Below are 15,143 nucleotides of genomic sequence, written 5' to 3'. Positions count from 1 at the left end.
GAAGCTGGATTCCCCCGGAAAGCCTGGTGAATTTGGAAGGGGTGCAAATGGCAAAGGGTAGGGAGGTCACTGCCTCCCTCGTGGTCAGGCTCTGGCCTGGGCATCTGTGGTCATCTGCGGGGCGCAGGTCTGCATCTGGTCACCCGCGCTGGAAGAAAGGGAACCAGCTGGGGCCACCTCCCTCCTTGCTGATGGCCAGCAGACCCTGGGTGGGCGGGGGGGCTGCAGAAAGTGAGCCGGCCCCCCAGCAGATTTACACCTGCACATGAGCAGCACGTGTGCCTTCAGTTCAGTTCCGCCTGGGCCGCTCGACCTTTTCACAGCAAAAGTGCCTCCGAAGTGTCCTGGGGAGCAGAGGAGGTACAAGGCTGGGGCTGGGGTCCCTCCTGCTTCCAGGGTCGGCATGGGCGCTGCCCTTGGAGAACACCCTGAGCCACCTCCCCCAGCAGGAGCTCCTCCAAGCTCACAGGGCTCTAGAGTCTTTATTTTTTTGTCTTTTAGAGAGTTTTTAGATTTACAGAAAAATTGAGAAGGTAGCACAGAGGATTCCCACATCCTTGCCCCTCACACTCAGTTGCCCCGAGTTTTAACGTCTTATATGAATGTGCCACCTCTACTACAATTACTGCTCGCTACTGTTAACTGAACTCCATCCTTGCTCAGATTTCCTCAGTTTCCTTTATCCTCTTTCCGCTCCAGGATTCCATCCAGGGGGCCTCATTACATTCGGTTGTCACGTCTCCTTCCCGAGTCTGAACTGGGGTGAATTGCAGTCCTCGGTCCGAGAGTGGTGGCTGCGTTTAGCGGTGGCCTGGCCTTCCTTCCAGGGTGGGGTCAGAGGAGGCAGCACAGGGTCTTTCCGAAGAGCGGCCGGTCCGCAGTGGCAGGGCTGCAGCCTCACCGTTGAGTATGGGCCCGCCTTTTCTTTCCTTGTTTTGATTTGTTTCCTGTCTCATCTATTTTAAGGTTCCACATGATTTTTAAAAATTGCGATAAAATAGGCGTAACGCACAATTTATCATGCTAACCATATGTAAGTAGGGTTAAGTACACTCACAGTGTGCAGCCATCAGCATTATCTGTAGCCAAAACTTTCTATCATCTCTAACAAAGACTGTACCCATTCGACAGTGACCCCCCACCCCAGCTGCTGGTGATCTCGATTCTACTTCCCATCTATGAATCCAGGACCTCATGTAGGTGGAATCATACAGTATGTGTCCTTCTGGGTCTGGCTTATTTCGCTAAGCAGAACGTTTTCGAGGCCCATGCATGTGGTAGCGTATATCAAAACTTCATTCCTTTTATTTTTTAAGGTGAAAATATATTTATTATTATCTCCATTTTCCTCTTATTATTTCTATCATATAAATAGTCTTTTTAAAACAAGTTTATTGAGATATCTTTGACATATAAAATGGTATGATTTAAGGTGTCCACCTTGGTTTTTGTATACATGGTGAGAAGATCACTACAATCAAGTCAGATAACATATCCATCTCCCCTGCGTAGTCATCTTTGTGTGTGTGTGTGTGTGTGTGTGCGCACAAACCTGTACACGCACATGCATATTAAGAAGATTTTCAACTTCATTGCTGTTTTATGGCTGAATAATGTTCCAGTGTGTGGATATACCACATTTTCTTCATCCATTCATCCCCGGATGGACACTTGGCTTGCTTCCACATTTTGGCTGTTGTGAATAATGCTGCTGTGAACATGGTGTGCAAACACCTGTTTCCATTTGTTTAGATATATGCCTGGGAGGGGAACTGTTGAGTCTTGTGGTAGTTCTGTGTTTAGCCTTTTGAGAAACCCCTGAACTCTTGTCCACCGCAGCTGGTGCCTTCGTTTTACGCCTGTTCTTGCTGAGCTCTTTGAATGAGTGGAGCCCCCGACTCAGAGGGGGTGGCTGAGCAGAATTCCCTGGATGCAACCACATCAGAGCAGGTTCCTCGGCACTGTTGGAGGTGAGCTAAACCAGCGTCTACTCCCCTCCCTTTGACAGATCCCAGCATGCCTTCCGAGACAACCCAAGCCGAAGGAGGGTGTGCAGAGTGTCCCCACCTCTCAAAGGCATGCCTGGAGGAGGAACCCACAGAGGACAAGGAAGCCAAGGCGTGCTCATGGATCCTCCCGAATACCCCCAGCAAGTGCTCCTGGCAGCTGGGCAGCCTGAGCGCCGACTCTCCACATCACCATGCTCCCTCGTAAGTCCCTGTTTATGATCCCGACACAGTCCATCCCTAACCTGGAGGGGAAGAGTTTGTTATATGGAGGCCACACGGCCGGGTGGACCTGGGGTGTGACCCCACTCCTTGTAATCACTCTGGATGGGTGGTGACCTGGCGCGAGGATCTTTACAGATGAGTTGACCAAGGCCCAGAGAGGCCAGGGCTTGTGTGCCTGTGGCCAGCACCTAGGTCAGCGCCTAAAAAGAGCAGATGCTGAATCAGTAGACGGATGTGCCCAGGTCACACACTTTGAGTGACGGATAGGAGTGAGGTTTCCAGTCCAGAGTGTCTGGCTGCACGCTCGCGTTTGAGGTGTGTGCTCGTGTTTTCAGTAATTAGCCTCATGCCTGCACTTCTCTACGTAACTCCAGGTCGTAACCATTCTCCTGGGCAGGAAATACTTTTCTATGGTGGGCTCTTTTCGTGGTTGCACAGAGACTGTTGGGTGAATAAACTAACTCTTAAGGCATCTGTTGGGCGTTTAGATGTTTGCAGTTCTCTCCTTGTGAACTGCAGTAGGAAACGCCACGTCCGTTTTGTCGGTGCATCAACGACTTGATTGATCACCTGCCATCGTTGGGCCATGTTCCAGGTGCAGGAGATCGATCGCGGGGAGGCAAAAAAGACACAAATGCCTGATCACCGTGAAACTCAAACCACGCTCGCCAAGTCTTAGGATGATCTTGATTTCCTTAGAATAATCTCCCAGAAGTAGGACGAAGGAGTCAAAGAACATGCCTTTTGGATGTCTGACTCTTACTCCGTATACACTGTTCTGCCCGTGTTTATGATCATTGATTTTAACATCCAATCTGGGAGTGGGTAGGGAGATGCGCTCCTCAGTGGGCCCGTAATAGGAATGAAGATCTGCAAATCCAGACGCTCCGAACATTAAATGCCTCCGGGTGCTGGCAGCTCAGGAGGCCGAGTTGGCTGCCAATGGGTGGGATGAGCCGTCACTCTGAAAGAAATGGGAGGAGTGGGCAGAAAGCCTGTGCGAGGCTGAGGTGTGGCTGCTGGAGTCGGGGCAGGTCGAGAAGAGAGCCAGATCCCCCAGGGCTCCTGTGAGCTTCTAACCCTCGGGCCTGGGCTGGAAAGACACTATCCTATCCAGGTCATAAATCGTGTTGCATCTACCCTTCACAGAGTGGTGGAATTAGCCCTCTAGAAAGCTCTGCAGGGGTTGCTGTTCCATCTAGGAAGCGCGTGTCCCGGTTCAGGCAGACGGTTCTCAGGGAGCTGGGCTCAGGCTCATCTGTGAGGAGGACACTAGAGCAAGGTCCCCTGCAGGAGCTGGTCGTAGGGAGCCTGATGGTGGGAGCAGTGATGGGCCTGGCAGCCTGGGGACGGCCTCAGAACTGCTACCTGGAGAGGCGGAAGGCTGCAGCTGTGTGGATATTGGGGGGAGGGAACTCCAGCGAGTTCCGAGGGAGGGTGGGTTTAGAAAGAGGACCAGAGTGGAAGCAGCAGAGAGGAGGGGCTGTGGAGGGGGAGGGCCAGGCAGGGCCCCGTCCCTGGTCAGGAGTTTGGGTTTGTTCTAAGATGCTGTGGGGTCGGCCTCCCGAGGCCTCCTGGGCTGTGAAAGTAATCGCAATGGAGGTAAGCTGACTCCAGACCCCTCCCTGGTAAGTTCCTTCCTGGGGCTGCTGCCCTGAGCACCTCGGGCCAGCTTCTCAGGTGGCCGCCCCCCAAGGCCCGGTGCTCAGTGAGGACCCCAGACTTCTCCATGCCCTGCTCTGCAGCCACCTGCCAGCCCTGGGTTACTGCCCCACAGGTGTCCTGCCGCGGCTGAATCTAGTTGATGAATCAACCCAGGTGTCACGCCGAGGGCCTGGCCTCCCTCCAGGGCTGGGGTCAGGAGCCCTTTGCCCCAGGCCCAGGCTCTCCGTTCCCCCTACCATCCCATCCTGCAGCTCTCTTTGCCAAGCCTGCCTCCAGCGTGCCTTGGGGTGTCCGTTCAGCTCCTCGCTACCTTGGAAGGATGCAGTGGATTCCAGCTCTGCGTGTAGCCACCTATGTGGGCCAAGGGGTGGAATGCAGTGTTCCCTAGCTGCCGCAGGGCCCAGGGGAGCTGGATCACCACCTTAGGGGTTGCGCAAGGAGGCTGCCGGGTTAAGGGGTTAATGGGTTCCTGTGCCGGAGACTGGGGTTCCCTCGAGTTTGAGAACCGCGGAAAGGTAACTGAGAAATCAGGGGGCTGAGAAGCTATGGCCTGTCCTGAAATGCAGGTCAGTTGTGCATCTTCCCAGATGAATGTTTGGTGAGCGCATCCTTGGCACAGACGGGGAGAGAGTGTGGAATTGACAGCGGTCCCTGAGGGTGATGACAGAGGAAACTTCATGGGGGCCATTCAGGAAATGCCCGTGTCACAGTCGCACACACATAAGATGCTGCCCAGCTGCAGCTGTCCCACCCTCACCTGTCACCTGCCCCCAGCTTGTCGGGTGGAGGAACCTGGGGGGAGGGGACTGGTCACTGGAATGTGAGGGAGACGGCCCGTGAGGAGGAAGCCCACTGTGACCCTGGAGCCCCCCCCCCTCGGCTTTGTCCTGACCCTGACCCCAAGGGCGACAGTGACCCCGGGCAGGGTCTTTGTTCACACCATCCGTGTCCCACCCTTTCCGAGTGAGGCCACGCATCTGGGTGGCTCTCTGCAGCCCCCGTCACTGCCTGGTGACCACACAGTCTGAAGGGTCTCTGCGCTGGGGTTGCCACCAGTTTTTCCATCAAAGAAGTGGGACATCCCAGGGCTTAGGTGCCGACAGCTGAGAGGAATTGGAGGTCTCAGATGGACGGACCGGGGCCTGTTGTCCTGAAGTCAGTGTTCATTTAGTTTACCTTTTTTTGTTTGGAAATAATTTAACACTCACCAGAAGTTGCAGAAATAATAAGTCCTGTGCCCCGATCACCCAGCTGCCCCCCATACGATCCTAAGTGACCGCAATGCATTTTCAAACCTGGGGAACAGCGTCGGTGCGGCTGCGTCACCTGAGCTGCAGACGCTGCTCGTTTCCGTAGGTTTCCAGGCGAGCTCCCATGCTCATGCGCACGTGTGTGTGCGAATGTGACTGTGACCTTCCATCCATGTGTAGGTGTGTGTCCTTACCACTCAGCTCCCACATCAAAGCCAGTTCTTTGATTTATTTCTTGATTCATTTGAAACAATGCGCTGGACAGCCAAGGCTGGTCCTGTTTTCATTTGTTATCTGAATAATCATAGATTCCTCTGTTTTAGGACAAAAGCCCCTAAAATCTTGCCAGATATCCTGCAGAACATTGGGGATACCCCCATGGTGAAAATCAATAAGATCGGGAAGAAGTTTGGCCTGAAGTGCGAGCTCCGTGAGTACTGGGATCCTCTGTCCTACCCTTGGCCCAGCAGCGACTCAATGGGCCTGGGTGGCAGGGGCCCCTCAGACCCTCCTGGGGGCAGAGAGGCCAGGAAACAAGCTGGTTAATGAAGGACTGAGACACATCAGGTACGATCCGAAAATGATCCGACAGGGTGACTGAGCTGGCCGCTCTGGCACCAGGTTTCCCGTGAACCGTGCCCAGGATGAAGGAGAGAGCGTTCCAGACCCGGGAGGTGGAGGAGACTGGCCCTACTCAGCTGTGGCAGGAAGGGGACCCCAGACCCGAGGAGCGGCTGTTCCACCTTAGACTTCTCTGGGGAGGATAGACCAGCTCCTGCCGGGCTTTGGGACCACGGGATGGTCTCAGGCATCCGCTGGGCAGAAGTGGTTATCTCTGTTCCGCTCATTTTGTGGGCACAGAGAGGTCATCTGTCACTTATGAGACAAAGAATGGGAATTTGGGGGCGTGTCTGGCCTTGTCCTAGGTGAACAAGGGGGTCACCTGGGAATCTTACCTCAGTCATATGGGGAAGGGGCTTCTTTGCAGGAAGCTGTTTCCGGGAACACAGAGGGTAGGGGGTTTCTTCACCGACACGGAGCCCCAGTAGACTTCAACTTTGTCACAGAGGAAGTGGCAGGTGAAGAGGCCACAGAGGAGGAGCAGGAGTAGTGGGCTGGGCAAAGTGAGCTGGAGGGGACAGACCAGAAGAGTGTGGGGTGGGCATGAGCAGGCCCTCAGGGTCCGCTTGTTGGGAGTGGCACCACCGGGGGGGAGGGCTACGGCCATGATGGCTGGTTCCCCTGGGGCATCATCCTCAGATGATCCCCCCAACCCTCTGGAGAGAGACTCTTCTGAGAAGCAATGGGCAGTCCACACCCCCCGGCACGGCTGGACATGCGGACTGCGTGAACGGCCCCTGGAGACCTCCCAGCCCAGGGGCGCCTGCTCTGTGCTATTTATCAGATAGTAGAGACCATTAACTAGTGCCCAGTGCAGTCGGCCTGCTGCATCAGCTTGGCAGTAGCCCCTGAAGTAGGTGTCAGTGTTTCCACTTTACAGATGGACAAACCAAGGCTCAGACAGGTCAGCGCAGATCCTGGCTGCATGCTGGCCTTCCCAGGGGAGAGCCAGAATTGTCTGACTAAGTCTTTCCAGTGTGGGAGCTGGAAAGGTCCTGGGCGTGGGTCCTGCTGAGCGGTCAGGCATTGGGGAGCCCACACACATGTGCACACATGCACACTGTCCCCGCCGGGCCCTCTCCTGCTTCTGGGAGAGAAAGTCTGTCCAGTGGTGGGATTTCAAAACCGGGACGAACCAGGAGGAGGGTGGTTTTGTGGTTGCTGTTGGCCGGCCCTGGGTCCTCCCAGTCTCGTGGGATGCAGTGTCTCCCCCTTTACAAACACGGCATCTTTCTAAGGGATGGGAGGGTGTCCTCCCACAAGGAAAGACAGAAGCAAAGGCCTTGGCCCAGGAGAGGATGTCTCGTCGGCCAGGTTGGGGAGAGCAGAGAGCCCTGTGTCACTGTGCCTTTGTCCCAGGGGAGGAGGATGATGGGAGGAGGCCTGCAGGGTGTGCAGGTCAGGAGCTGTGATCCAGGGGCCGTGGCTGCAGGATGTCAAGTCTTTGGCAGGGCCGTTGGGTACGGCTGGGCCATCTGCCCCGCATTCAGGGGCTCAACTCAGCGGCCCTTTCACGCCAACAAGTCACTGTTGGGACTGGGCTGCCCCTCGGGAGGGGGGTTCTGATCCATCCACCCAGCGGGGGCTGCTTGGGATGCTTCTGTCTCATTCGCTCGGAGTTGCCACGTGGTCCAAGGCAGGTGGGATGGGCGGGTGGGAGAGGCTCCGAGGGGCCAGCACCCTCATGCAGGTGCAGGTGGGAGGTGGCAATGGAGAGGGGACAATTTACAGAACCAGAAAGACCCGGCCTGTCTCTGCCTCCCGGGGGGCGTCAGGTCCTGGGGAGGGAGAGCAGGACCAGTCTGGGCTCACGGCCTCTTCCTCCTCGTGATTCCTCTCTGGCTCCCAGTGGCCAAGTGTGAGTTCTTCAATGCGAGCGGGAGTGTGAAGGACCGCATCGCTGTGAGGATGATTGAGGATGCCGAGCGGGCTGGGATTCTAAAGCCTGGGGACACGATCATCGAGCCGACATCCGGGAACACAGGTGGGTGCTGAACAAGCCAGGAGGGTCCCCTGGCCTGGGGTGACCTGCTGCCACGTGCGCTGGCTTCCTTCCTGGCAGCTTCCTCAGCCCCTGGTGTGCAGGAGCCCGCCTCCCTGACGTCTTGCCACCCAGGCCTGCGTCGATGATGTTGGGGTCTTCACGAGCAGCTACGCTGGGACTGAAAGTGTGTCTTCATGTCCCAGAGCGGAGGTGGCAACTGCCACAGCCTGGGGGCTCAGCCAACCAGAGAGACTGGTTCTCTCACAGTTCTGGGGCCTGGAGTCCACCATCCAGGTGTCTCCTGAGGCCTCTCCTTGTAGACGCCGTCTTCTCCCTGCGTCCTCACCTGGTCGTCCCTCTGTGTGTGTGTCTCCTGGTCTCTTATGAGGACACCAGACATATGAGATTAGGGCCCCCCGTATGATCTCATGTAACCTTGATCGCCTCTTCAAAGACTGTCTCCAGATGCAGTGACACTGGGGTGCTGGGGTTAGGACTCCAGCGTATGAATTTTGGGGACACAGTTCTGTCCATAACACTCTGCCGTCTAGCCCCCTGAGTTCCTGTCCTTCTCTCATGCGAAATACACTCACTCCCATCTCAACAGCCCCGAAAGGTCCTAACCCATTCCGGCATCTACTCTAAGTCCACAATCTCATCTAAATCTCATCTCCATCAGAGGGCTGAGACTGGAGGCGCCATTCATCCTGGGCGGAATTCCCCTCCAGCTGGAAACCCGGGAGACAGGACAAGTTATGTGCTTCCAACATACGGTGGGGGGCCGGCATGATGGACGTTCCCATTTCAGAAGTGAAGGAGCGACAGGTCCCAAGCGAGTGTGGAACCCAGCGGGCGGACTCCATTAGGTCTCCAGGCTTGACAGCCATGCTCTTGGGCCCGACGCTCTGTCTCTGGATGGTGGCCCTGTGACCTGTCTGGAACCAGGGAGGAGGCACCTCAGGCCTGTGCCCTCTGGGCCAGGGTGGGAGTGGAAGGCTTGCTGACCTTTAATCCCCTCAGGGTCATTCAGTTTCTCGAAGGATCCGGGGTTTTCACAGTGAGCTCCACCGTGTTGGCTCCTATTGCTCTCGTTGTGTGGGTTTCATCATCTCCTGCAGTGCTCAGGACCTGGCCTGGACCCAGCCACAGCTGGAGGAATTGGAGTCCACCTGCGTTCTCCCCTCTGCTCCTCCTCTCTGAGCTCACTCGCCTCTTTGTTTCTACCTCCAGCATTCTCTCTCCTCCCCTCACTGGGGGGCAGAAGTGGATGACGTGGGCATTTCTGGGATCCTGCAGGGCTGTTTCCCAGGCCTTAGGGGCTGGGGGTGGGGCTGCAGGTGCACGGGGCAGGGTCCAGGGCACCGTGGTCCCCCTTACCCTGTGTGCTGTCCCCAGGGATCGGGCTGGCCCTGGCTGCCGCCGTGAAGGGCTATCGCTGCATCATCGTGATGCCGGAGAAGATGAGCATGGAGAAGGTAGGCGGGCTGGGCAGGGCCGTCTCCCAGGGACCCCTGCCCCTGAGCAGCAGCCTGGCGGGTGGGTAAAGGCAGCGGCTTCCTCTGCAGGTGGACGTCCTGCGGGCCCTGGGGGCCGAGATTGTGCGGACACCCACCAATGCCAGATTCGACTCCCCTGAGTCACACTTTGGGGTGGCATGGAGGCTGAAGAATGAGATCCCCAATTCTCACATCCTGGACCAGGTGAGGCTTGGGGCCTGCGGGACATTGTGGGCGTTCCCGGCGGGATCTCTGTCGGCGTTTGGGGGTGGTGCCGCCTCTGCAGGAGGCTGGCTGCAGAGCTGACTGCTGCTCAGGCACATGGGCGCTGGCTTCTCCTGTCCGGGTCAGGTCCTCTGGCATGCAGCTGGCGGGATGGGCCGAGCCCGTGGCTCTCTCTGTCCGTGCCAGCCTCTGCGGGCTCAGTTCAGTGCGCTGGCTGGGCCTGCCCTTTGCAGAGGCCCTGAAGCTCTCTACAGGCATAAGATGCATAGAAACCTTTCTGCCGGAAGCTCTTCTGTCTCACCCATTTCACTTCTGGGCTAATTCTGGAATCGCATCTTCTGGAGAGCTGGGTTTAATGCTCTGCACCTGCTGAGGGTCCTGAAACTGCCTGTGCTGTTGGCCCCTCTCCCTGAGCTGCTGGGCCCCCTGTGGCCTGCACTGAGCTGTTTGCCTGCTGTCCTGGGGCTGCTGCCGGGTCAGTGTATTTCACCTCCCTCATGCCCTCTTTGCTCTCTTTCTGCACAGTACCGCAACGCCAACAACCCCCTTGCTCACTACGACACCACTGCTGAGGAGATCCTGCAGCAGTGTGACGGTGTGTATTTCTGTCTTAACCCCTCTGTCCATCTTGACTGCATCAATCCCTGATTGCCTGCGAGAGCACAAGTCACTTACCCTCTCCTTGGTAAACTCCTATTCATCCTTCCAAACCCAGCTCCGATGTCCGCTCTCTGGGAAATGCTCTGTAGAATGTTTCCCTAGAGCAGTTTCCTCCCTCTGTTGTGCTCTCTTGGACTTTGCCTGGCCTCTCCTGTAACACCAAACATACCATTCGGTCGTATTGATTTACCCAGCAGACTGTCCTGCAGACCCGTGGGACCTCCGAGTGCAGGGTGGGAGGTGGTCCAGGCTGGTGCTGGGCTCGCAGCCAGGGCTTCAGTTACTGAATGGCCCTCGGCGTCAAGCCCCAACCTGGGCGCTGAATTCAGCCTTCGGGTTTACTGGTCTCTGGAACCGGGGTGGTGACGTCAGCGACTGGCTGACTCTCTGTGTGGACATGCGTCTCTTGGGAGCCTTTCCTCACCTCCGGTGCCCCGGCCCTCGGGGTTGTGATGTTCTTGGACAGGCTGTTTCCCTGGGAGATTTTAGGCAGAAGTTGCCGGGGTTGGCAACTGTTTGGAGCCTGGTGCTGGCGTTGGCCCTGAAGTGCAGGCTCGTTCCTCGCCCAGGAGCCAGGCAGCAAAGTCGAGGCATCCGCTGCCCCAGTCTTCATGTGTGAGAATTCCTCCCTTTGGCACGAACAACCTCTGCCCGGCACAGGCGCCGGGCCGACTTGTCTGCAGGAGGCCAAGCCGGCGCCCTGCAATCGGAGAGCAGGATGGTTTCCGAGCCGAGCCTGAGTGCCTGAGTCTGTTTACCTTGATAATTCAGTGCACTTAATCCCATCATCCAAAACCGAACAGCCTAAGACGGTGCACAGGGAAGAGCCTGGCTCGTCCCTCAGCCGCCTGTGCCCTGTCCCCGGTGCCACCACGCCTCTGGACAGGCTTTGTGGATCCACAGCAAACCGCGATTTCAGCAGCTGCGTGTCGTTGAGCAGACTCAGTGCAAGTCACTGGGTCCCTGTTACTGTGAACGCTTTTTAAAGATAAAGGACTGTGATGAGAGGCTGTTGACCTCTGAGAATAGTTTTTATTTTGAACTTTTTGGTAACTGCCTTCACTTTGATCAAGTATGTTTTCAGTTATTATTAAGAGCGGTGGACCAGCCCGAGAATGTTCTCCCTGATGGGCTCTCCTCCCAACAGGGAAGGTGGACATGCTGGTGGCCTCAGCGGGCACGGGCGGCACCATTACGGGCATTGGCAGGAAGCTAAAGGAGAAGTGCCCTGGATGCAGAGTGAGTGAGCGGGGTGGTGGGGCCTGGGGGAGGCACGCAGCCCTGCCCAGGAGAGGCAGGCTGGACGGCTTGAGGCTTGAACTGTGGCTGGGGCTCAGTCATCGAGTCCTTGGCATTGGCCCCCGCAAGAGGCCTCTGCGTTAGAGCTGAAAGTGCTCGTTCCTGACGTTTCTGCCTAGGCAGCCTCGAGTCCTGTACGGGGTGTGTATCTGCACCTGCCTGGGAGATAAAGGGCCCAGTGAACCCCCGACCCTGATTGGGAGAGTGGATTTGAGTGGCCTCCAAGGATCATTCCAGAAGCTCTAAGCTCTTAGGCTCAGGTCCTGCGGCTGCCCACCTGGGGCTTTGAGAGTCGGGGAAGGGCCTGGATTTGAGGCTGAGTGTGGACCTGGGAGGGCTTGTGTCATACCCAGCTCATGTGCTGGGCCCATCTTCTCCCTCTGACGGTTCCTGTGCCATCCAGGAAGAGCTCAGTGCCAGCACCGCCTCTCGTCCCCACGACTCCAGCTGTCCCCCAGGGTGGTCTCTCGGGGCTGTCCTGGGGTGCCCTGCACAGGAGGAGCTCCCCTGGGGAGCCGCTTCCCCCCCGGCGTCCCCTGAGTGCCCCGAGCTGGACATTTACCTTGTGATCTCCCAGGGCCTGGGCCTGGGTTTCTGGGTTTCAAGTCTTGCCCCCGAAGCCCGGGAATGAAGCCCGCATCCCTCGGGCAGATCATTAACTGGCACCTGTTAGCGGCGGGCTTGGCCGCCCTGATGGTCACCAGGCGCATCCAGGTGCGACTTTTGCCAGACTTGATCCCTCCTACCACCCACCCTGCAGATCATCGGGGTGGATCCTGTAGGCTCCATCCTGGCAGAGCCTGAGGAGCTGAACCAGACGGAGCAGACGGCCTACGAGGTGGAGGGCATCGGCTATGACTTCGTCCCCACGGTGCTGGACCGGAAGGTGGGTGGCCAGAGCGCTCCCTCTGCAGGGCGGGTGAGGTGACCAGCCGGCCCTCAGGGCACGCCTGACCACAGGCAGCCGGCCCAGCTTTCCTCCCAAGTGGGAACAGAGAAGTGAGCGCTGTGGCAGCAGGGAGAGGAAGCGTAGTCTGCAAGGTCCAGACTAGGCAGCAGGCAGTGCTGTACTGAGTAGGTGCCATGACGCCGCTCAGCAAAGATGCCAAGACAGCTGGCGACCAGTGTGCAGCCCTGTACACAAGGCAGGCGCTTGCAGAGGGAGGGAGCGCCGGGCAGTGGGGCAGGTGAGCAGGAGGGTGGGGGAAGTAACGACCCAGGACAGGCTCTTTTTAAGGACCCTAAATGGTGCTTCGGTCTGAGGGACCTACAGTGGACCCTGCAGGGACACCAGGCCGTGCAGTGCAGAGGGGCGGGCGCGGTGGTTTTAGTTGCTGTGTTGCAACAGAGAGAGGTAGAGTTCTGGGTTTGTGTACATGAGTCCCGGATTCCAGAAGAGGGGCTGCGTCCACTGAAGGTCGCAGCCGCCTGGACCAAGGTCGTCTGTGAGGTTGCAAACGTGGGCTGTGGGGCCCCCACCCCAACCGCACAGCTGCCCGAGCCACTCCTGAGCCCGTCCCCTGGGTCCTGCCTGCAGGTGGTGGACAAATGGTTCAAGAGCAATGATGAGGAGTCCTTCACCTTCGCCCGAATGCTGATCTCGCAGGAGGGACTGCTGTGTGGTGAGTGGCAGGCGGGCCCGCTGTGGGGTGGCAACAGGGTGCAGAGAACAGACAGGGTGCTGTCCATCTGCCCTGGCCCTTCATAAGGTTGGCCTGCCTTTCCTCTAGCTCGAGGCTGGGTCACCTGCACTGGCGTGGGCAGGAGGCCATGGGGCAGGGGCATCGATTGCCCCTCCAGTGTGTGGAGGAGAAGGGTCCATATTCCTGGGGTCCCTGGGGTGCACATGCTCTGTTTTTGATGTGTAACACCTTTTCTGGGGAGGGGGGCATGGCACCCAGACCTGAGAGGGTAGGAGCAGGAGATGTGAGGGGGCTGGGGTCTGTGACATGCTAGCCTGACAGAGGAAGTCAGCTGCTGGGGCCTTGGCTCCCCTGCAGACCGGGCCCTGGAGCTGGGGGTGAGTGGCATTGGCCCCGCCCCCCCCCCCCAGGACTGTCCTGGCAACATGGGCCTCTGTGCGGTGGGTTTTGGGGTGAGGCCAATGCTCTCGGGACACGTTGTTTTCAGTCAAGACCAGCACTGACCTTGGGGTGGGGTCTCCCCATCCACGGGGGTCCGGGGCTGGACTGGGGTGGGAGAGGCTGGAGGGTGTGGTCACTCGGGCGTCTGAGCCGGAAGGAGACGGGCAATGTGCCCATGCACTCTCCCTCCTCTGGGAGCCCCGAGGCCCGTCTGGGCCCCACAGGGAAGAGGCTCGACCTCTATCCAGGGGACTTGCGTGCGAGAGGATGCACAGCGAATCCGCTTTAAATCTCCGCGGGGAATATAGCAGGAGGTCATTTGAGATGTGCCTTCGCTCCGTGTCGTGTCACCTCGGGGGTGGGGACAGAGGAGATGGAAGGAAATCGGCCCTCAGTGTGGCCGGGTCCCTGGACAGCCGAGCCCCAGTTTAGAGATCGGAAACCAGCCCCTGTGATTGGAAAAACCTTTCCAAAAGGATGTTGTTGTGAAAAGGCAACTTTGTTCTTCGTAGTCGTTGCCCGTGTGGTGCTCCTGGTGTGTCCCCGCTTCCCGTCGTCAGTGCACATGGAGCCTGAGCGTGGATGCTGGCAGCAGGCCCGCCTCCACCATTTAGGAGGAAGGGCCCCTTTTCCTGCGGGGTGCACTCTTGGCGGCTCCATCGCGCCTCCTTAGCGCGGCCCAGAGGGGCTGCAGGCGCGTGGCAGAGCACAGTCACCTCTCGGTATCCGTCCCTCTGCCTCTGACCCGGGCTCCTGGGCCGGGGACGGCTGGTCTGCAAAGTGGGGAAGTGCGTCGTCTGCCTAGCGGGCGGCTGTGGGCGGTCAGTGACATGAGGCCGTGCTGGGCTCCTCAGCGTGGCCCTCTCTGGTGCTCGGGTGGGTCTCGTGGCGTTTTCCTGGGGGCACCAGCCCCGCCCTACTGAGCGGAGTCCCGTTGGCTCCAGGGGCTCTGTTTCCTTGGGGAGGGTTTAGTCATGAAATCCTGAGCAGACATGAAACTCAGGGGGACGAGAGGCCCATAGATGGATGGGGAGGAGCTGGGTCCTCCCAGCACGGAGCCCAGCGCCTCCTCCAGAGGCAGCCACGGCAGCAGGTTCCCCGCGGATCCCTCCAGCACGTGTCCGGGTGTGCAGGCGTGCGTGCAGATGCGTGTGCACACATGCACACTGCAGTCTGACTCACAACCCCCTCGGCAGGTGGCAGTTCGGGCAGTGCCATGGCCGGGGCCGTGAAGGCCGCCCAGGAGCTGCAGGAGGGCCAGCGCTGCGTGGTGATCCTGCCCGACTCGGTTCGCAACTACATGTGAGCCTCCCTCCTGCGCCGTCCTTGGAGCTGTCTCCGCTCCCTCTGTGCTCCCTGAGATCCGACAGCAAGAAGGAGGGCGGGGTGGGGGTCCGCGGGTCTGGGAGCTCTGCTTTTCCCTCCGGGCCCCTCCAGGCTGTGGGGCTCATTTCTTCATCCAACCTTGTCCCCTTGGGTCTAAGAGCCGCGTTTCAAAGGCAGCTCACGTTCGCGGTGGCAGCGGGCACGTGCCTGGCGGAGCCCCATGTGCAGGCGGCTCTGCTTCCATCGCAGCCCCGAGCCCCCCTGCTCTGAGAGCCGCAGCCGAGGGAGGGGGAGGGGGCGCC

The 15,143-nt window shown here is 58.4% G+C and overlaps 1 protein-coding gene across 1 annotated transcript; it reads left to right on the top strand.

Annotated features, from left to right (window-relative positions):
- Positions 1–2,001: 2,001 nt before the first annotated feature.
- On the top strand, positions 2,002–15,137 carry LOC124233552 (cystathionine beta-synthase-like protein). The gene is made up of 10 exons (XM_046650695.1): positions 2,002–2,210; positions 5,470–5,576; positions 7,617–7,751; positions 9,147–9,226; positions 9,317–9,451; positions 9,998–10,067; positions 11,280–11,371; positions 12,192–12,317; positions 12,969–13,053; positions 14,712–15,137. The coding sequence occupies exons 1-10, from the start codon at positions 2,017–2,019 to the stop codon at positions 14,819–14,821; spliced, it is 1,134 nt and encodes a 377-aa protein (XP_046506651.1). The 5' UTR covers positions 2,002–2,016; the 3' UTR covers positions 14,822–15,137.
- The last annotated feature ends 6 nt before the right edge of the window (positions 15,138–15,143 follow it).

This window comes from Equus quagga, unplaced genomic scaffold, assembly GCF_021613505.1.
Source record: "Equus quagga isolate Etosha38 unplaced genomic scaffold, UCLA_HA_Equagga_1.0 204879_RagTag, whole genome shotgun sequence".
NCBI classification, from domain to species: domain Eukaryota; kingdom Metazoa; phylum Chordata; class Mammalia; order Perissodactyla; family Equidae; genus Equus; species Equus quagga.
The sequence above is the reverse complement of the archived record's forward strand: the minus strand, read 5'-3'. Positions and strand labels throughout refer to the sequence as shown.

What these genes read in the sequence shown, in the direction of transcription:
- LOC124233552 (XM_046650695.1), top strand. Translation starts at nt 2,017, where the DNA reads ATGCCTTCCGAGACAACCCAAGCCGAAGGAGGGTGTGCAGAGTGTCCC. An exon ending in AGAAGATGAGCATGGAGAAG is followed by an intron (nt 9,227 to 9,316) that starts GTAGGCGGGCTG and finishes CTTCCTCTGCAG; the next exon opens with GTGGACGTCCTGCGGGCCCT. An exon ending in AGAAGTGCCCTGGATGCAGA is followed by an intron (nt 11,372 to 12,191) that starts GTGAGTGAGCGG and finishes CCCACCCTGCAG; the next exon opens with ATCATCGGGGTGGATCCTGT.